At 44.3% G+C, this 21,043-nt stretch overlaps 1 protein-coding gene across 5 annotated transcripts in view; it reads left to right on the top strand.

The window, feature by feature from the left end:
• Positions 1-958: 958 nt before the first annotated feature.
• The window catches only part of APP (amyloid beta precursor protein), a 205,331-nt gene continuing 185,246 nt past the window's right edge, over positions 959-21,043 (top strand). For all 5 annotated transcript variants that reach the window (XM_057398713.1, XM_057398712.1, XM_057398710.1 and 2 more), the window contains exon 1: positions 959-1,183. In XM_057398713.1, the coding sequence (XP_057254696.1) occupies positions 1,127-1,183 (57 nt within the window). In that variant the 5' untranslated portion in view covers positions 959-1,126. The remainder of the gene's footprint in view (positions 1,184-21,043) is intronic.

The raw sequence follows: 21,043 nt of genomic DNA, 5'->3' as shown, positions 1-21,043 counted from the left end.
TTTGGATACAATAGCAGCTGTTTCAACATGAAACTCTCCTAATACTCATTTTCAGCTCTCCTTACAGCTTTACTATACCAATACTTGAGAAGCAAAGAAAGTAGTTTGCTTTGGCCTCTTGATTACAAGCTGTCTGACAAAAGCCCTACATTTTAGCTTTATTTCTTTCTCCTTCAAGTACAATAAATCTCTGCTCTGCCGATGCTCCCATGTGCCTTTGTTACCGATAGCAGTCCCACAAATTTAGCATTGATCTTGCAATTAGCAGTGGGCAAAGGAATACCATGGGGACCACAGCTGCCTCCCTATGCTGACAAACATGAGGCTTAGGCTTCTGGCACTTCAGGTACAGCCCACCTGTGCTTGCTCATCACCTCCACCTGGATAGCGACTGAAGACCCCGGGCTGGTGTGTGGCCTTGCCAGGAAAGCCAGAACTTGTTAAATAGCCTCCAAATCACCTAGCTGTTTGGATTTGGTGTTTTTTTTTTTTTTGTGGACGCCCTGCAACCATGGCGGTTGCATTCCTGTACACAACACTACAGAGGGGTGATGGCGCACCGAAGCCCCGGGACTCCTGCGGGGGCCCTCCTGCAGCAGCAGTGGGCAGGGCGGTGCGGTGGCTTTAAAACGGTTATCGATGGTGTCCAGACAGCCAAGAAGGACTCTGCACCTGCGAACTACCGCTACGAGGGCAACCCCTCCAATGCTTTAAGGCTAGCCTAGGAGCCAGCCCAAGGCCGCACCGAGCCGCCTTGCTGCTTATGCCTAACCCCACGGTGGCCGGGCACGGGGGCCACGGCGCGGTGGTCCGGAGGAGAAAGGCGGGCCCGCTCCAGCCCGCCGGCGCTGAGGGCCGCCCCAAGCGCTGCTCCGCCCGGGCGCCGCCGCTAGGGGTCTCCGCGGGGCGGGGAGAGCCGGGCTGGGCCGCACCGCACCGCACCGCCCGCTCGGGGGCGGTCCGGACCATCAGCTGACCGGCCCCGCCGCGCCGCTCGGCTGGTGCCCCCGCAGCTCAGTTGCTCTTCCCGGCAGCAGTGCGGCCCCGCGGATTTACAGCCGGACCCTGCCGTCTCTCGCCGGCCGGCCTCCCTCTTTCCCTTCCTCCCCCCCTCCCGGCCGCCGCGATGCTGCCCCACTTAGCCCTCCTGTTGCTGGCCTCCGGCGCCGCTCGGGCTCTCGAGGTAAGCGGGGCAGGGGCCGGCCGGGCGGGGGCTTCCCCGCCGTCCTCCTCCTCCGACGCTTTGTCTTCCCGCAGCCGCCTCTGCGCCGGGGGCTCAGCCGGGGCGGGGCGGGCGAGGTTCTCCAGCACCTTCAGGCAGCCGGGCGGGGGGGGGGGGGGGGGCTTCTTTCCTGGCTGCCGTCGCCCTCCTGCCACCGAACAATAGGGGTGCTCCCGCCGAGCGGGGCGGCGAGGAGGAAGTGGGCTTGGAGAGCCCAGGACTGGCACCAGCCGCCCCCGCCACGGATGTCCGCGGCGGGCTGTGAGCGGCCGGCTCCGTCCCTGCTGCCGGGGCCGGCTCCCTTCGTTGTCCGGCTGCCGGGCGCTCCCCCGTTAACTTCGGCCCCCGCGGAGCCGCTTGGCGCGGCGGGCGGGGGTCCGGGCGTCGGCTCCAGCCGACGGGCAGGGTGGGGGAAGGGGCGAGCGCGCCCCGCGGAGACGCTGGCTCTGCCGAGAGGGTTCCTCCGCCGGGGGCTGGGAAGGGAAACTTCCCCTGCGTGCGGGAGCGCTGCGGGCGGGGCACCTGGCGGCATCCCCTTGCGGGGCAGGAGCCGCGGGACGCAGAGCCGGGCTGCGGGGGTGCTGCCGGGGGAGGAGGGCAGGGCAGCGCCTCCCCCATGGCGCACCCGCAGGCAGGTGTGCGCGGCGGCAGTGGGGAGATCCCCGCGGGCTGGCGCAGGGGCCCTGCCCGTGCGGCGCGGGGCTGCGTGGGAAGGGGGCGGTGGCCGGGGCCGAGCGGTGCCGTGTTCCCCTTCTTCCCCTCTGCTCCTCCTCCTCCCCCCGCGGGCCGGTGCCGGGCGGCGCGGAGCCGCGAGAAGATGGCGCCTCTGCAGTGCAGCAGAGACGCGCCGCTGTGCGCGCTGCGGACGCCAGAAGCCCGCGCCCCTCCGCTGCCGCCCCTGCCCGCCCTGGCCTGCCTCCACCCTCCGACCGGGGTCCCTCAGTGTAGGGCTGGGGGTGGGAGGGGTTTCCAGTACCGCCCCTCCGGCCGGGGGTGCCAGCGCACAGCGGTTCCTGCCGGGGAAAGGGGAGCCGGGAGCATCCTGGTGAGGGGCGCAAGTCCCGACCTTAAAGGGGAGCCGGTATGGGTGGTGTCGGTGTTCCCCCACGCAAAAAGGTGTGGGAGAGGAGAGTTATCTTCTGGGCTCTTTTCGTCCCTGGTTGCCAGACCTTGGTCTTGAGACCTCAGTTTTTGCCCTTCTCTAGTGTTAACCCCTACTTCTGCATTTAGGGGCTCAAGGGGATGGGAGAAGTGAGGTGAATGCCAACCTTGAGACAGGAAGCGAAGCCTGAAGCTTGTGCCCTCCCCTGGGGAGGGGGATGCAGCCCTGTGGCTCAGGTGCCCCTCCCGGGAGGTACCTTGGTACCTGACACACAAGAGGAGACAGCTCTTCATCCTGGCTCTCCATGCCCAGTGCCAAGGCTGCCAGCCACAGGCTCTTGCTTCGCTGAGTGTTCTTGCCGGTATTGAGCAGTGTTTATCAAGCTGAGCAGTTGTAAAGATGTGCAGAGGTTTAAAGCTTCCAGTTCCAAAACTCATTTGGTTTTTATCAGCTTGATGCAACCATTTGTTGTCTGAGTGCAACAGAAGGAAATCTCTGCCTTGGGTGCGCAAGTGAAGTGAAAAATGTGGTTTTACTATTGAGTCTGTGTGTCAGGATAGACCACGGAGGGATGGGTGTTTCTGTTGGGTCCCTGTCACCCTGGCCTTACAGATAGGGATGTAGGCATTGCCACTGTAAAGGTGCTCACAAGAAAGGGGGCTTGGATTTTGCACCAAAACCGTTCAAAGGAGATTCTGTACTTGGAGACCTCCGCAATGGTGTCAGCCTCTGATAATCCAGAATATTCAGAGACATCTTTCGCCTTGAAGTGTTTGCTTCAGTGAGCACTGATGTTTTTGCAACAGCTTTCAATCTTGTTCTGTCATTCCACATGAAACATCTGAAGCTTTGCATTTATCCTATTTTGTTTGTGGTGGGTTTTTTTAATGTTTGGTAGCTGGGTAGGTTTAGGGTCTGGTTGTCTTGTGACCAGCATTTGTCAGTTTTGATACTCAAAGGCTGACGTTTTGGGAAGTGTTTTTGTAATAAAAAGGTATTTCATAATAGGAATTGTGTACGTACATTTACTGCACTGGAATTGTCGTCTTATACTCAAGTGTGAGACTGATGTTTGAGTTAGATTCTCTTTAGATCTTCTGAAATGAAACATTTTCCCTGCCATTTTAACAAATGCTTTGCGGAAAGCAAGAAAGAACCTGCACTTTGCTTTTACAGTTACAGGGAATGGTATAAGGAGGAGGGAAAGTGGGAACAAAACAAATTCTTTCTATATTACACATGAAGAATTCCTTTCTAAAATTGCAGGGAGATTAATATTTATTTATGCAGCTTTAAAGGAAATAATCCTTAGTGATGCTGTGGTGATGTTGTGGTTGCTTAGCATGCTGCTTCTGCCACTCAGGTGACTCATACTTACTGGGGTTAGGAAATCCATTAGCTGAGAGCTCTCAATTTTCAAAACTTGGATTTTTCAGTAGCTGTTTTTCCATTTAGTATCTTTCCATTTATTGCCTGATTTCAATAGATAAATTGACAGTAATTATCCATGTGAATTTACGTTAATGATCCATGTTCTTCTAATTATTGATTATTGGGATTTCTGCCATGCCTGCTCTGCTTGCTGCTCTAGCTCCATGTTTGTAAGTGAGACTCTTTTACCAGCTGACGGAAATCAAGTTAACGCATTGATATCATGCAGGCTGGCTCTCAGAAGGTTAGTTGATAAAAATTACATTGCCTGACAGTTGTTTGTTTTTTTTTTTTTAATGGATAATGTAGTGCTTTATAGGTTCTTATTTTTTTTTTTCTTTAAGCGGAAAACCCTGTATACTTCTTTCTTCATTGTTTAGTTTTCAAGCAGACTTTAAGAAATTACTTTGTAACATGGGAAGGGGAATGAAGCCTTTCCTTGCCTTCCATTACAGGCTGTTGGTTTCTCTTCCCATTGGTTCTGTTCCCAAATTCCCCTGGTAAAGCCTTTGTGTCTGTTGGAGGGTCCGTTTTTGTGCTGCCTGTTTAAAATGCTGCTGTGCTGGTATGGGTGGCTGCATGCGTCAGTGGGGCAGGGCAGGCTCTGTGGGTCCTGATGCACCATCGGGACCCTTGGCAGTCAGGTGAATAAATGAGCTGAATGAAAAATGCAGCATCTCCTTTGCTCCCTCATTTGCCTTTTGTTTGATTAACAAGCAACAGATGATTTTGAGACTCGCTTTCTCTCCAAATGTGTTTTCAGGGTGGGGGGGGTGGGTGATCAGCTGTTGTGCTGCTTCACAAAACACATGAAAACATGAGGGAGCTGACAGATTCTTATTTCCATTTTTTCCCATGAGCCATTTCTATGACAGATGCAAGTGATCTTTCTTAATCAGTTGTAATTGATTGGAGTTGCATTGTGTGGCAAACCTACAAGAAATATAGATCATCTTTGATGGCTTTTCATGACTTCCCTTTGCATGCGTTTAATAGACTGTAAAGGATAATAAACAGCTTGGTTTGTAAGATGTATGGAAAAGAGGGATGACAATTTCTTTTGATTGGCAGTTCTTTTCCAATACAAAGCTTAGCAAAATAGCTGAAGAACATTTTAACTTCATGTCACTGCTTGATGAATTGGCAGCTGTTTTTCTGAGCAGAATAATTTCTTTCTTTTTTTTTTAATAATTAAAAAATAATTAACACAGGCTGTTGGGTGTGGAGACTTGATTAAGAAATTTCTAGGTAGGATCGCAGGAGGTCTCTGGTCCAGAGGAGACTCAGAGATCTCCTCTGAGATCAGACCAGGCTGCGCTGGGCTTTCTGCAGTTGCGTCTTGAAAACAGAGCTCCAAGAACAGAGCCTGTGCACGCTTGCTGGGCACCTTGCCTCATCCATGTTTGGTTGGTTCACCTTTGCATTTAAACATGTCTCCAAGCTGTTACTTGTTTATTTTTAACGCAGTGTCTCTTACGCTTAATTTGCATCCTTAATCCTGAATTTTTTGAGCAAGTGTTGTTTTGACATGTCGCATCTTCCAAAAAATGTATGCAATATCCAGGAGTCAAAAAAATTGTATTTGGGTTTAATAAAAAAGTGTTTGTATCTGTCAAAGGTCTGTGTGTATGTATACACATAATGCATTAAAATCACCTGTGTTTATATAATGTATGAAAATGTAAATTGAAATCCCTGATATATTTGCATAATTAATGTATGGCATTAAAATCACCATATGTGTACGTCTGTGTATATACATTAGTGTATAGGATGTATTCAACCAGTAGTTAGTTATATATCTGCTTATATCCAGATAATGAAGAGATGAAGTTCTAGACTGCTCCTGATAAAAACATAATTGGATCTGTATATGGTAATAGGTTCATTGAAGTTAGGTGAGCTGTCTGGTGTGGTTTTAACACGTATGTCTAGAGCTGTGTGTTATTAGATTTAAAGTCTGGGGATTTTGAAAAAAAATCCTGTGGTGTAAGAAGATTAGAAGTAAAGCAAATTGAAAATACTTAATGACTTCCTGTAAGCTTGGTTAACTGTTAGAGCATGCTCTCGCAATGAGAGTTTACAGCAGTTGCCTCTAGGCTGAGGATTGCCAAGAGCAGTGTTGGTAACAAGTTTGGGCCTGGAATAATTTGGAGGCAAGGGACTCTTCTTAATAGAAGTTAAACTTTCACCCTGACCTGCTTTTTGGTTTTGTTTATAACTGAATGAAGTCTTTTGATGAGGCTTTGTTCCCACAACTTGATCTAGAATCTGTCCTCCTTCCCTGATTGTCCTTTAGAAACACCTACAGTTAATGTTTGAAAACAAATTTTCCATCCCTTTTGGTGATACCAGACCAGCTGACAGTATCAGCCAGTAATGGCTGGTGTGTGGTTTTGAGTCTTCAGCTCTAAATAAGTCACTTTTCTGCCCTTGATTATCGCGTGACAGTGGTTCTGAAACCTGGATATTTGTCATCTTTTTTTCATTAATTTTCATTTAAAAATAACGTTTAGGGACCAGCCTGATTATTAAGTCTTGGTGTGCTCTGTTGTAGATTCCAAAAGCTCTGGAGATGCCTCCAGTATACCAAAAATAGCTTCCTTTCCTTGTGAGAATTTAGTCATTTAACAAAAGAGAAATGAAATAAAGGGGGATTGATTGTAAAGACAATTAATGTGTGTGTGTGTATATATGAGTGCTTAGTAAAAAAATATAATGCCATACCTCAAGCTCCTTGCTATGTGGAGGATATAGGATTGTTTTGACACACTGCATGTTGTGAACACATGCTTAACAATGATTCAAATAAGTACAAATCCAAAGTTCACCTGATGGAAATATGGGTAAGGGGTGATACAGTCCACTTTTTAATTTAATTAGTTAAATTTAATTAATATAATTAGTGCCATTATCTTGCATTGGTGCGGAAAACATGCTTTCCAGATGATAAGCATGAATGCAAAGATACTAGAATAAGTGATGCTTTTTAGAAAGGGGGAAAACCTTAAACCAGCTACTGGCGATAAGAACACTGCTCTTCTATAGTTGCGTGTTTTAGGCTTCTTGCCCTCCTTTGATTAATAGAAACAGGAGAGCGATAGATACAGGTATTGCTGGTTTCTTTATTGTAGCTCCCAGTGTAACAGCTTTTTAAGTGCTGTGGTTTCTTCTGAGAAGGAGGACTTCTGGCTTTTGATTTCTTGATGGCCCTCCCAGCAAGTTCAGGAGAACTTGATCTTGAGGACTTAAAAGGTAGGTGTAGATTGTGATGATTTACAAGGGTGTCCAAAAGAAGCAAACCATCTAGTGAACTGATGGCATACCATGGACTGTGGGACAGCTGAGCTTTAAACAGAGGAGCATATGAACCAGGACATGTTTTTTGTTACCTGGCTGCTCTTTTCAAGTGGTAGTTAAACACTCCTGTTCAGCTGTCAGCCTGCCGAGCTCTGGAGGTGGCTGCTGAAAGCTGCTCTTCCTGCTTTCACCAATGGCCACCACTATGTAAGCTCAGTCTTTTCAGTGCTCTTTGACCCATCTCTAGGCTGGTTTTATCTTATGTCATCTTATGCCACATTGAACGAAATAAGCTGTACTTTCTTTGATAGATGTCATCTTTTGGCAGATGCTTCAGAGACCCAAGCTGGAAAATGGGCACAAACAATTGAACTAGCTCAGCTGAAAGAGCAAGGAGCTGCTTTGGGGAAGACCGTGAACCTCTAAAACCGTGTTTGTTGAAGTCTGTATAATAGCATTTAATTAAGGTGTTAGTCCACTAGCTTCCCTCTTGTAACCTGCTGCAGGGTATGAGCAGTCTTCTCACAGCTAACTCTTCTTTAGTTCCAGATTGCTGAAGGTTAACATTAAGTTGCTGCAAAAGGTGGAAATCCCTAAGGGGCTTCATTCAGGGATGGATAACTGTTCGGTTTCCACTGACCCATTTTGAGCTAATCCAGATACGAATTCTCTATTTGTCCTTTTCTAGTCTGTCTTCCCATAGAGCAGAGCTTATCTATTCAACCACAGTAGATAACGTGACAGGAATGGGGCAAACCTGGCTTTACCTGTTAGTAAAGGCATTTAAAATTGCTCCTTTTCAGAGCAGCTACCAGTGTGATCCAGTATGACAGTTTGTATGCTTCACGTAATTTCTGTTTGGAATTGCAATCAGTAGAACAAAGTGCATGTTTAATAGGAGTTCCAGATGGGTTCAGGGGGCAGAGTGAGCAAAACCGTGCATTGTTTGGGAACTGTATTAATACTGGACTTCAAGATTTTTCAAACTATGAAGAAGTTTAGAGATACACAGCTCAAATTCAGGTAATACAGTTATTTGGTGCTAACAGATTTGACATGCACAATTAATTTGGGGTGTTTTTGATAGTGAAGGTGCAAGTTGCCTCATTCACCTTGAAAATTTAGTAGTGGTATCCAATGGACGCACATAGAAAAAAAAAACAAAACAACAAAAAAGTAGAGATGGGGCAGGATTTTGGAGTTATTCCTGATCTCCCGGTTATACTATCACATTGTCTTTGTTCCTGTGGCAAACCTTCTCCTACCTTATCAGCACATTTTTGAAGTAGAGATTGCTTATTCTGAGAGCTCTAATCCTTATAACGTTGTGGTTTTTTTCTCTAAATTATGATTTCTGCAAAGGGCTGATATCCTCCCTCCCGCCCTTGCTTTGTCAGATACCATAATTCAGTTTTGAGACAAATGGCTAACTTGTTCTTCTTTCTATGCTTAGTTGAGTAAATTTATTTGTAGTTTTAGCTTTGGATCGCAAATAGAGATTACTGAGCTGATACAGTAGTTTTAAAGCATTCTTCTTTCTCATCGTTTGAAAGGTAGCTTGGAAACATAAGGACATTTGTTCCCTATGTCTTACCTGAAAACATGGAGGGAGGAATTTTTTTGATGTATAATGGTTAAAGGTTTGATTCTGTTGTAGTTAATTTTCAAAGCTCCTTGTAGAATCATAGAATCGTTAGGGTTGGAAAGGACCTTAAGATCATCTAGTTCCAACCCCCCTGCTGCGGGCAGAGACACCTTACGCTAAATCGTACACCCAAGGCCTTGTCCAACCTGGTCTTGAACGCTGCCAGGGATGGAGCATTCACAACCTCCCTGGGCAACCTATTCCAGTGCCTCACCAGCCTAACAGGAAAGAATTTCTTCCTTATATCCAATCTAAACTTCCCCTGTTTAAGTTTTAACCCGTTACCCCTTGTCCTGTCACTACAGTCTCTAATGAAGAGTCCCTCCCCAGCATCCCTGTAAATGAAGTCATGACTTCCAGTTGTTTGGTTTTCCTTCGAAAAAAGACCCCTTCTTTTTAATATGCATCCCATAAAATGCCTGTAAATTTGTTCTCATAAACAGTGAAAAATACGGTATTATCTAAGGGAAGATAAACTGGGGAAAAGAAGAAAACACTTAATGCAGCTAAAAGGTAGTGGCTTTAAAATTGCATTTGTTAGTTTGGGCTTGTTTGTTTATAGATGTTGTAAACCTAAATGTACTAAATGTTGATTGGTGATAGTTTTAATTGTTGAGTATGGAAATAAGGGGGTTTTGTGCATGCCTAGCATTGGCAAGCATCTAGACATGTAGCATGTAGCTTTTGGGTTGTTTTGAAGCTTTTTTGGTGTTCTTCTGCAGCTCTGGAGTTGTAAAGCCTGAAAAGTCAAAGACCAAATAAGGGACCCAGAGTACGTGGTGTGTTTGAGGGAGTTTTAAAGACTTCTGAAGGTCCCCAAAGGGACCTGGGCAGTGGCAGTCTCTTTCACTTTTGATTAGATTCATTTCTACTTTGGCATTGAGTTCTTTTGTTTCTCATAGTGGTGATATAAGTTGTGAGGATCTTGTTTTCATTTTCTTGCTAGCGTTAATGCCTGAAAAGCCAGTTGCCACGTGCAAAGTGTTCTTCATAGCTGTGACCGCATCTCTGAGCTGTTGAAGCGTTTCACATTCTACTGCTCTAGCCTGTCAAGCCTGTTTGAATCTAGGCTGAGGTGACATCTCTGATAAAAACTGTGACTTGCCTGGTTGAGTTACAGCCTGTTTTGTTTTGGTGAATGGCCAAGACGAGATGGGTCAGCATGAGAGGGGTAGATGCCCATTATGGGCAGTTCCTACTGTGTGCTCAGGAAGGGAGGGTTATGGTACCCATGTGTGTGTTGGCCTCCTGTGATCAGCTCTTGCCTTGCCATAGCTGACAGGCTTTGTTAAGTGCCTAACAAATTAAAGGGGGGCTTTCCTTTGGGCAGAAGAGCTAATGCCTTTCTGAAGGTGTTTGCAGGAAAAGCCGATAAACAGCTGAGGTTGGAGAGAAAATGTAATCTCTGATGAACAGCAGGGTAAAATCACGGCAGTTTTACTTTGAAATCACAATCTAAACTATTTCTGAAAATTTATTTAAATGAGACTTAGGATTTGTCAAACAGCTTTAGATTAATATATAGTTACAATACAAATTCTAAATTGCTAAATTCCTGTTTAAATCTAACAGAACTTCTGTGGGTGATGGGCAGAAATACTGAAGGTCAAGACCCAGGCTCTGCAGACTGAAGCTGACATACGCTGCTTGGCTCGCTGAATCAATCTCTTCTGTTTGTGTGGGGCTGCACATGCTTGAATATAAATGCATGCATGCATGTTTGTAATGTGTTTTAAGGAAATTGTATCTCTTAACTGGTAAGAGGAAGAAAGCTTTAATTAAATCTGTCCCTTAAAACTTCCGAGTAATGAAAGGCTGTTATGTACTCCTTTTATAAGTAGAAAGGCAAAATGTGATTTAAATGGAGCAGTTGACTTGTGGGACTCAACAGTAGCAGGTAGGAGTCTTCTGTTGTTGTAAAACTGGTGTTTGACATCACGGCTAGTAATTCAGTGGCCATCTCATTTTAATGAGGGATGTTGAGGCCTGGAGCCTGTATGGAAAATGGGCCATGGGAAGAATTATTGTTGGGTGAAGCCAGCAGTGCATCCTGCTGTTCTCCCTGCCCTGGGCTCCTCCTCTGCCTGCATCTCCTGCCCCCTTGCCACCCTGCAACTGAGCAGCAGGCTTTGCTGTGGGGCAAGTTTAGATAAAATCAGCATAGATTTGATGTTACCCTGCTGTGTGCTAGATGTGGGCTTGGGGAGCTGAGCCCATCCTCTCTAAGAAGGGCTCACAAAAGAGAAGGCTGGGACAGGAATTACTCTGTTGCTCTGACGGATAAAGGTAATAACTGGGGGGAGGGAGGAGTTTTTAAATTCCATCTCCGGAGGTAAAACCAGATGAGAAAAACGATCTGTAATTTGTCAGAAGGAAGAGCACGCTTTAGTTGCTTTCACAGAAAGGAAGTATCAGGCAAGGAAAGGCATGCCATGTACTGCTGTCTTGAAGGCACTTACATAGGAAACTGGGGACCTGTTTTTGACAGTATGGGCTTGGGGCAAGCTGAGAAGGGAAACTCATGTTTTTGGCTCCAGATGTGAAGACTGTGCAACTAATTTTTACCAAAGAAGTAAATACAAGATGTTGGGCTTAATCATGGTGAACAAGAGAAATGTAATGGCTTGGGATGTGCAGGAGGTCAGATCAGATGTTCTCTGTTCAGATTGTGGGATTTAAATCCCATACCTGCGGGGAGCTTCCCATGCCTTTAAGCATGCACCCCAAGGGGAATACAGCAGTGTCCAGTCCAACAAGATTTTGTAGACAGTAACACTGTTTGCAAATACAGCATAAGTTATTTGCTTGTTGATTTTAGGATAAGAGTTTTGGTGTTACCAAGATCTAATTATAAGCATTAAACTTGTTTTACTTATTTTATTTAAACCTGTTGTGAGCTGCTTAGTATGGTTTGGGATTTCACAGATAAGTGCCTTACTATTTGCAGAACTATTCAAAGAAACAATTGGAAAGTGTCTGTTCTTAGTGTTAAGTTGTGATAAAAGGTAAGTGATAAGCTTTCTAAGCCCTTTGAAAGGTATAGGGATTTTATCAGTCCTGCTGAAACAAAAGGGGTTGGAGCTGGACATCAGCAGGCTGGGCTGGTTGGGGCTATTTCTCATGCTGCTGGGTAGTGCCAAGCAAGTTTGGATTGTATCTGCTTACATCTTTGCTTCATGCATTAGCCCAGCTCTGTGGTGTTCCAAAACAGAAATTTTAAAAGAAACAATTTTTAAGGAGTTGGCTTGAGGTGTAAGTGACCTTAACAGATAAAGGAATACTTTAATGCATTTTCAAGCCTTCTCATTTTTTAAATGGCTGAGCCTGCAAAAGGCAAAAACCTTGGGAGGATCATCACTAAATAATGTATCTTAGGAGTGATAGCTCCCCAGTGTTTCTGTGACAGCTGAGGCTGATGTAAAATGCCATGTGAGCCCTCGGGAATGCTGCATTTAAGCCGGAGTGCAGACTTTGGTTTTGTCCATTACTTACTGCTTTTTAGTTACAGAGAATGATTTGGGTGAGGAATTAAGCACATCAGAAATCTACAAGTTAATTTTCAGTATGGTACCCTTGCCGAGAGCTTTCCTTGGAATTAGGCTTCTGGCAAGGTATGCGCTCATCGAGGGAGGTGAAAGAAAATTTGAAGTGACTGTGGGTGTCTCTGCTTATCTCGCCACTCCGTCAGAGCACCATTTGTTTTGTTCAGCCTGTGCTTGTCTGAAGTCTTAAGATTTGCTTTGAATTCTTGCCTTTACTTTGCCCATTCCAAAAGAGTGTGTACAGACACCTCTTAGGTTCTCCCTCCCTTTGCCCAGCACTGCAATTCTGGGGCTTCTTCTCTGCAGCTCTCCTGCCCATCCTGGCTGATGGATGGGTGTTGTCAGGAGCTGTCCCTCCAGGGCTTTTGAGTGTCTTCCACGCGGGTGAAAATTCCTGTTCTTATTATGCCATCAATAAATGCTTTTGTAATTCATGTTAAATATGTCTTTGGGTCAGTGCTGTGTCTGTCAGGTCTTTTTTGGTATTCAGCTGCTTTTGTCTTGCTCTAACAGTTTTAATTCTTGTTTCAGGAGAAACAGTGCAGTATAAGGTTTATCTAGGAAGAAAAAAAAAACAAAACCCAGTAAAAAACACCCCAAAGAAATGCCACCCCCAGCTGTTAGTCTAGCTATCTTACTTCAAGAACCATAATGGTGTCACAGGTTTCCTAATTCAAAGGCTGCTTTTAATCATGTCAGCAGCCAAATTGTTGGTCTGCCTGAAGGTGATCTGCAAGGGAGGAAAAACAGGAAGACCTTGTATGCTGCCCTGTGGTTTGTGACTTAATAGTTTTCTTGAGTTAATGGGAAGAGGCAATAAACAACTTCAAGAGTGTTTTTTGAGAGCTAGTGAATCTCTTGCAAGAATCAAGAGCAGGGAGAAAGCTTTACAATTACTAATTAATCTTCATGTGGTTTAGCACTTAATTAAAATGCCTATAAATTCTGTTAATGTATAACTTGCAGATTCAATCTTCTACCGCTTGCTTTGAATTAACAATGTATATTGTAGGATACCAGGTTCCTTTGCTAAACCAGGTGGTACAGAAATCCAGAACTGATGGGGATTTTTTTTTTTTTTTGAATCAAAATGCTCAGAAAAGGAAGGGGCTGTTTTTTTCAGCCAGCCATTCCCATGGCTCTAATTACATGTTATGAAAAAGCACATAAAACTTCCTCTGGGAAGTGCCTCTGCGTTTTCAGCCCTATGTAGTTGAATCACTTATGGCATCTAAATTGGTACAGTGTCGAGAATATTAAAGGTTTTGAATTGTGTGTACCACATCCCTTTGTTCTGCTTGTGCTTTGAAAGGAGAAAATGCATCTGAGGCAGGAAGGGTACACAGGTTTTGGGTAGCCTGCCTACCTTGTTGGGATGTGGCTCTTCAGATCCATAAAAGATGCTTTGCTGTGTGCGATTTTTAAGTTTCCTTTAGGACACTGGGGACGATACAGCTTTCTGAAGTACTTCTTTTAAAATTATGGGTTTTGTTCTTGGAAATATTACTTTGGAAAATTTGTTTAAATTGGAGGTTTGGTAATGGGTGGGTTTCACTGATTGCAAGTCTGTTATTCTGGTTATACACTCATGTCTTTCAGAGGGTTTACCTCTGCAGTGGAAATGTTGAGTGTCAGGAGCAGAAGATGCAAAGAGTGTAGAAATGCAGTAGGGGTTGAACATGTATAGAGCTAAACTGAGACTTTGCATGTCTTTTTAAACATATTTGTACAAATCTGTGCTACTGGTTTGTTTTAGTCTGCTTAGAAACTTACCCTCCCCTTTGTCTTTTCCTCTCAGACCTGAAATGATACTTCAAAAATTCCTTAGTTTAAAAAAAAACAACAAACCCATAACTAAAGCAAATGATTTTTCTTTTTGTTTGTTTTGTGGTGTTCTTTTAGAGTGCGTTTTTGGTGTGTGTTTTTTGCCAGAGGGGTAGCTGCCCCTCTGACATACTTTATTCTTGAACCTTCCCAGACTGATTCTCCCATCTTTGTGATCACATGTATTGTATTAAGATGTTTCTGGTGCTCAGAATAGTAAATGCTGGTCTTTTTGGTTTTGGTCTTAGCCAGTTTTATGTACAGTATGTGGTGTGAGTTATGTGCAATGCCTAGATTTGGTATAAGGGTGCAAGCAAGCTGTATTCCCTTACAAATGACAGTAATGGGCAGGTGGCTTGTAAACCAACACTTGACAAGTTAATTGCATGAGTTTCAATACACCTTAAAAAAAAAAAAAGAACAAAAAAAAAAAACAACCCTAAAATGGAAAGGATATAATAGCTTTGTTTTCAGAGGCAGTGCGCTGGTTATGAATATGTGTCTGCAGAATAAATAATGCAGTTCTACAGCTTGCATTGTTTTGATTAGGTGTTCAGAAATGCTTATCATAATTGCTGGATTGTTGGCACTTGCAACAGGCAGCTGGGAATTTTTGAGAAATTGCTCACTTGTGGAAAAATGAAGTTTTGTTTAAACGTAGCTAAAAATGCAGTATTGATGAAGGAGAGGCTCTTATTTGGAATGAAAATGCCTCATCTCAGCAAGCCTGTGCTGTCCCCTCAATATTCAGTAAAGTTTTAATTTTGTAGTTGGTTTCCATGCTAATGCAAGCAGTGTTATGACTTGTGTGAAGAAATATGCTAGTTTAATTTTGTAGACGTGGGTTGGTTGCCTGAAACTGTAATATATAGCCCTGTTGTACTTGAAGGTACACATAGAGCAAATACTGTGTTAACGCTGGTTTAGTGGACACACCTATATCTCAGGGTGGATTTCTCTCTCTTCCTGGTTCTTAATGATGGGAGGAGATGGGAAAGATGCATTAATTATTACAACCAAAGCATGTGATTTTATCACTAGGAAAGTGATGTGCAGTGCATGCCTCTGTTGGCTTTGGTGCTGGAAAGTTTTACTAACTCGTGTTTTTGTCTGCTTGGCATGGCTGCACCATCTCTGCTGTGCCTGCCACCTCTGCTCCCTGGTCTGCCTCCCTTCTTCAGTCCTCGTCCTCAGAGCTGTGGTGCGAGCCACAGGTTTCTGCTTTATGCCATGGCAGAAGCACCTCTCTTGTGCCCTGTGCAGAGATGGAGTTTCTGCCTTTTGCTGCAGATTTTGGTTTGCGTTAGCGAGTGGGTGTGCTTGACTCGGATTGTTGTTTTCCCTTCTCTGTGTGCGAGCACATACAGTTCCCACACAGATAATTTTTCTGAGGTGTCAGAAGGAAACAATTTTCTCTCAATGAAAATTAGCTCTTAAAATGATCTTCTTTAGAAGTGGGGGTGGGTGAGTATCTACTGATTCCCTTCTCCTGGGGAATTGATGCAGGACCAGAGTAGGCTTTGGCAGGGTACTACAGCTCCCCTACTGGCTGCATCTTTTTGTCAGCTTCGCCCATACCTTTAGGAGCTGAGGCACTCCTGATACAGTTGAACAGTTGCTACGGTTTTGAGGGAGACTGCCTCCCTGTCCCTACCAGTTCTGAATGAGTTTATACTACATGGCACTAGTTGTCAGTTTGCCAGCAGGTCTGATTGGTGTCTCAGTTATTTCTAATAACTTTGTAAAAGTAAGTGAAGAAAAAAGACCAGCATCCAGAACCCTAGCTATTTTGGACTAGGTGCATTTTGTGCACCTACGTTAGAGCCTCTTGGGAGGTGGAAGAAGTCATGATGAGCCTTGTTTGGCTATCTGACATGTGCTGCTATCAGTTGAGAAACTCCATTGAAAAGACATGTTAAGCCTTGAAGGGGAAGATACCACAGCAAGTATAGAGAATGGAATAGGTTTGTGTTACAATACAGGGTGAGTTGGTGCAGCAGTTTGGCTTCAAGAAACTTGGTGAGTCTGATTTTGGTGTTCCCTTTTGATTAAAGTTGGTGCCTTTATTCTGTGCCTATATTAGTATTTATGTTCAAATCGCAACCATGAGCAAGGTGGGGCTTATGGGTTGACTTACTGGGCTTGGTGCTGTGCTGCAGCGTCACCTTGGAGCATGCTGGCTTCTTCATGGTGGAACCCAACTAGAAGATGTTCTTCAGGAACACGCCTGAAACATGCTGGCCCCTCATGGGTGCCCGTGCCACATGGCTGGACTAGGTGTGATTGGTAGTGAAATGCACTGAGGACTGGTAGAAGCACAGCTGTTCTACTTTGCAGGTCCTTTCTGTGTTTAATGTAGTCTCAGCTGCAGCAGTGGTGGGAGGGACAATGTCTTCCAGCCATGGCAGCTTGTAGGGACACTTAGTTTGTCTTAGGGTAGTGTAGTTACTGAACCATGGTCAGAAATGCAACAGCACATGCTAAAAAGAAAATAAACTGCTTTAGAAATTTCTTTGTGACTGGTGATTGTAATGCAAGGAGTTGATGCCTGTTGTGTCACCCATCTAATATAAAGGCACTCGGGTTGCCATGTCTGTTGGTCAGAAGTTGTGAGTACACATCACTGTCCTTCCAAGGCTCCTAATGAAGGGGATGAGGGATATGGTCTTAAATAGTGTTTGTAAACAGAAAAGTTCAGCTTGCAGATGTTTTTTTGTTTGTTTGTTTGTTGTTTTTTTTTTTTTTTGCACCTCTCCCCTTTTTATAAGGGAAAAAAAGAAGTGCCCGTTTGGGAATGACCGGTTAAAACAATCCCCATCTCTTCCAAAGCACTTCAGTGACTCCTTCATGTAATCTAAAAGCACATTCCTCTGAGGGCAGCAAGGGCGCTGTCACATCCGCTGTTGCAAATGCATTAGCACTGAGGAAATGTGCTGAGCCGGCATGTGGCTGGGACCCAGGCTCCCCAGGCATCCCTTCCTAACCTCGAGGGGTTTGTTGTGTTCATCATTTAAAGGAGCAGTGCAAGAGCAAGGAACAGGTTCCTGTGTCCTTTGCGGTAGCTGAATGCTTTCTTTCTGGCCGTGAAGTGGATGTTTTAAGAATGTTTTGATGTGGTTTGTATGTTATGTTTATATCTAGGCTAAAGCTGGCAGAACTGGATGCCCAACCTGTAGGGGTGTGTGTGGTTTTGGTTGGATTTTTTTTCTAAGTACTGATTATGTGGACTCTCTAATAAAATTAAAAGAAATTATTGCTCACTTAAAATACAGAGGCTAGCTCAGGTTTTCTTGTTTTGTTTTTTGTTTATAAATTCTTGGCAAGTCATCTCCTATGTTGTTACCTATTTGGTGTGAAGATGTAAACAGCTTCAGAGATGTGAAAGTAAGACGACACTTGCTAAATGGGGTGATGACCATAGGGTGGAAATAAAAAGCCTATGGTAGGTGAAAATCAGTCTTGAGGTGGCACTGCAGGCTGTTGGAGTTGCGAACAGTGTTTGTGCTTGTGTGTTGACATGTATGCATCCTAAAGATAACTAATGCTAATTTACGGCCAGCTGTAGAGCGCCTATCTGAGGAGAGGGTCAGATGCACAGGGCTCATTGGTGTCTCTGAATTTGTATTTGCTCACTTGAGTGGAAAATGTAAGCTTAGGGTTATCTAATGCACCTCACCTTAATAAACAGTACATTAGATTCAGCCTGCTAATACTATCCTAAAGTTGACCTTTGCAGTAATAAAGTCAAAGGTGAAGTGTAGCAGCTCAGATAATACCGATACGTACTTGCAGGAACTGAATGTGTACAGCATGCAAGCATCTCTAGACTGATTTGCACTGTCTTCCGCCATCATTGTTATTGCTGGAAGAGATGTTCTGTCTTACCTGTAATTGTATATGAATTGGGATGACAGAGATGCTGCAAGGCTGGGCTCTGCTGTGTGTCAGGGCCTTAGAAAGGAGATAAGATTGGAGCTGTAAGAATATGAAGATGAACAGCTTCATATGGCAGCTCGCATCTGAGTGTTAGGCTTTGCTTTTGCAGAAAGCAAGCAGTATTTTTCAGTAATCTAATAAGCCTTGATGGATGCAGTAATGTTCTCACCTAAGCATTACTTTTACTCGTGGTTTTCAGATGTTTGCTGAAGTTACTGTTGCAGTGTGTTAAGTTGGCAGCAGAGGGGAAATGTGTCGAGGTGGCTGACAAAAGCAAATGTCAAGTTACCATTCTTGAATTAGGATGAGATGAAAAGTCAAATGATCTGCCTGTCTTAGAGGGAGATGTCTTAACTCTTTAATGCTGAAAGCAGGCAAGCACCTGGCTGGATCCCTGGGGGGTCAGGCAGGGTGGCATCATGTTGTAAAGAGGCACAGAGGTTAGCTTGCTTTGTTGCTTTGGCTTTTGCCTCCGTTTTCAGATTCTGAACTATTTCAGGTTGTGTTTTCAATGTGTGAAGCATACTTGTTTGTTCTTCTGTGTGTTGTCCTCATTGCAAGTTGGTGTTAATTAGGCCACTGCTATATGTAGTTTTTGCTGACAGATGGGCTTTGCACAGACTCGTGCAGTGTGTTGCTCTGCTGTGGCTGCTCAGTCTTGTGTACTGCCAGCTTGGGCACTTGCAGTTGCCTCAATCGATTTGGTCTCGGTGCGACCAGATCCAATGGCGCCCTGCATGATCTTGTTACGTTTGCATCGTGTGGCTTGCACTGAGTGTTTTGATGCCTGCCTGACCACAGGTTTATTTTCTGCCTTTTGTAATTTGTTTGTGATAAATTGAATGGAGAATTAGAAAATGGGATAACATTTCTGTAATAAAAAAAATTCCACGTGATCCATGCATACAGTGTTGCTGTGGTAGCTCAAAAAGGGTTGTCTCAGCCCTTCATGTGCTGGTAGCAGAAGAGGAAGCTGCCCGACTGAGTTTGTGGTCCAGTTCATCACCATCCTGACTTAAGAAGCTAACAGTCCCTGGGATTGTCTAACAGGTAACATCATTCTTCAAAACAAGAAATCAGCGGAAAATCTGCTTGGAATTGGTCTGTCTTAAGACGAGTGTTTTGGTTTATAGGTGGTTTCTGTAGCTTCAGTGGCACCTAGTTTTGTGAGCAAGCATTGTTCTGCTCCAGGGAAGCAATGGATACTCCAACCAGTGTGTTGATCTGGTTGGGCAAGGAGCATTTTGCACTTTGCCTTGTGGGTTTGTTTGGGACACTGTGCTGAGGTTACTGTTTGTTTTGTTTGTGAGAAGATAATTCCACCTTTTACTCTTTAACTTGTGTCGTTGGCAAACTGGCTAGAGGTCTGTATTGTCCAGTGGATTTAGCTAGTGTATGGGGTGGAGTTGTCACTGCTGTGTTGTTGTGTATATTGCAGCAGTCTTGGTTGTGCAGAAAAATAAAAGGCTATTTTAATTTTCCTTTTTGTCTGCCTGTTTTCCTCCCCTCATCCTTGCCCTAAGGTCAGAGACGGGTATTCTAGGCAGCATGTGTGCCAGTTTTTCTAAGGAGTAATAATTGCCTTTGATTCTTCAGGTTTGTTATTATTTAATAATAATAATCAAATAGCAAGTTATTTAATAAGAACAAGGGCTTTATTGTTTGTTTGGAGTATTGTGTTCAGCTCTGGAGCCCTCAACATAAGAAGGACATGGACTTGCTGGAGCAAGTCCGGAGGAGGGCTACAAAGGTGCTCAGAAGGCTGAAACACCTTTCCTGTGAAGACCAGATGAGAGAGTTGGGCTTGTTCAGCCTGGAGAAGACTCCGCAAAGACTTTATAGCAGTTTTCCAGTACCTAAAGGGAGGCCTACAAAAAAGGTGGAGACTCTTAAAGGGCCTGTAGTGACAGGATGAGGGAAATGGCTTTAAAGTGATAGAGGAGAGATTTAGGTCATATTAGGAAGAAATTCTTCCCTGTGAGAGTGGTGAGACACTGTCACAGGTTGCTCAGAGAAGTTGTGGATGCCCCATCCCTGGCAGTGTTCAAGGCCAGGTTAGACAGGGCTTTGAGCAACCTGGTCTAGTGGAAGGTGTCCGTGCCATGGCAGGGGGGTTGGAACCAAGTCCCTTCCAACCCAAACCATTCTGTGATTCTATCCTTGTTAAAGTAACTTCCTTTCATCAGGTAAGGGTGATGTGGAGGGAGACTGCAGATCTAAGAAATATATTAATATTTTTAATAAATTTTTTGGTGGATGTTTTGTAGAGCAGTTTTGTGTGAGATACGCTTTTTCTTTACAGTTTAAAGCAAGGATTTAATTGCTGGCAATTTCAAACTGGGTTTAGTTTCATGGCCTCAATGAATTTTTGAAAACAAGATGATCCATTTAGGAAGGAAATTATTTTTGTTAATTGTATTAAGGTCAGCTTTGATAGTTGAATTAATGCAGACATATATCCGTATTGATGAAAATGTGATGTTTCCTTCGGATCTCTTGATTGTGAAGGTGGATGTGAAAAAAAGAAAATTGAATAGAATATAAATGAACTATTTTTGTCACAGAGTCCAATTATAGTTCCTGAAACTGGCTTCTGACAGCCAGCTTCATTCCACGTTCTGCACTTATTTTGGTATTCCTTGAAGCTTGGTAGACATTTAAATTGATACCGTCTTTGTGTTTGCTCTGCCTCAGTCTGTTTGTCCATAACAGATGTTTTCCAAAGCTGAATGGGGTATTTCAGATTGACTAATAGCAAGTACTTTCTGTGATGCTGTAATCTTACATTTCCATCATTCAAAATTCAGCAGAACTGCCTGGGAAAGCTTTGAAAGTGGAGTGGGCTAAAAGAAAAAAAGTGGGCATCCTTTCTCTTCCTCTCCTCTGACATCCCTTCAGTCATGTCCCCCTTCTCCTTACTGCATTTCCTCTCCAAGGAAACCCTGTAGTGGTTTCTTCTGAGGGGAACTGTAGGGAGTATTTTTATTACAGCTGATCCCATTTTACTAATGGCAAGGGAAGACAAGTCTTGTGGTAGCGAC

Source organism: Pezoporus wallicus, unplaced genomic scaffold (genome assembly GCF_028554395.1).
Source record: "Pezoporus wallicus isolate ANWC-B61680 ecotype Strahan unplaced genomic scaffold, APGP_CSIRO_Pwel_v1 contig_6094, whole genome shotgun sequence".
NCBI lineage: Eukaryota > Metazoa > Chordata > Aves > Psittaciformes > Psittacidae > Pezoporus > Pezoporus wallicus.
The sequence above is the reverse complement of the archived record's forward strand: the minus strand, read 5'-3'. Positions and strand labels throughout refer to the sequence as shown.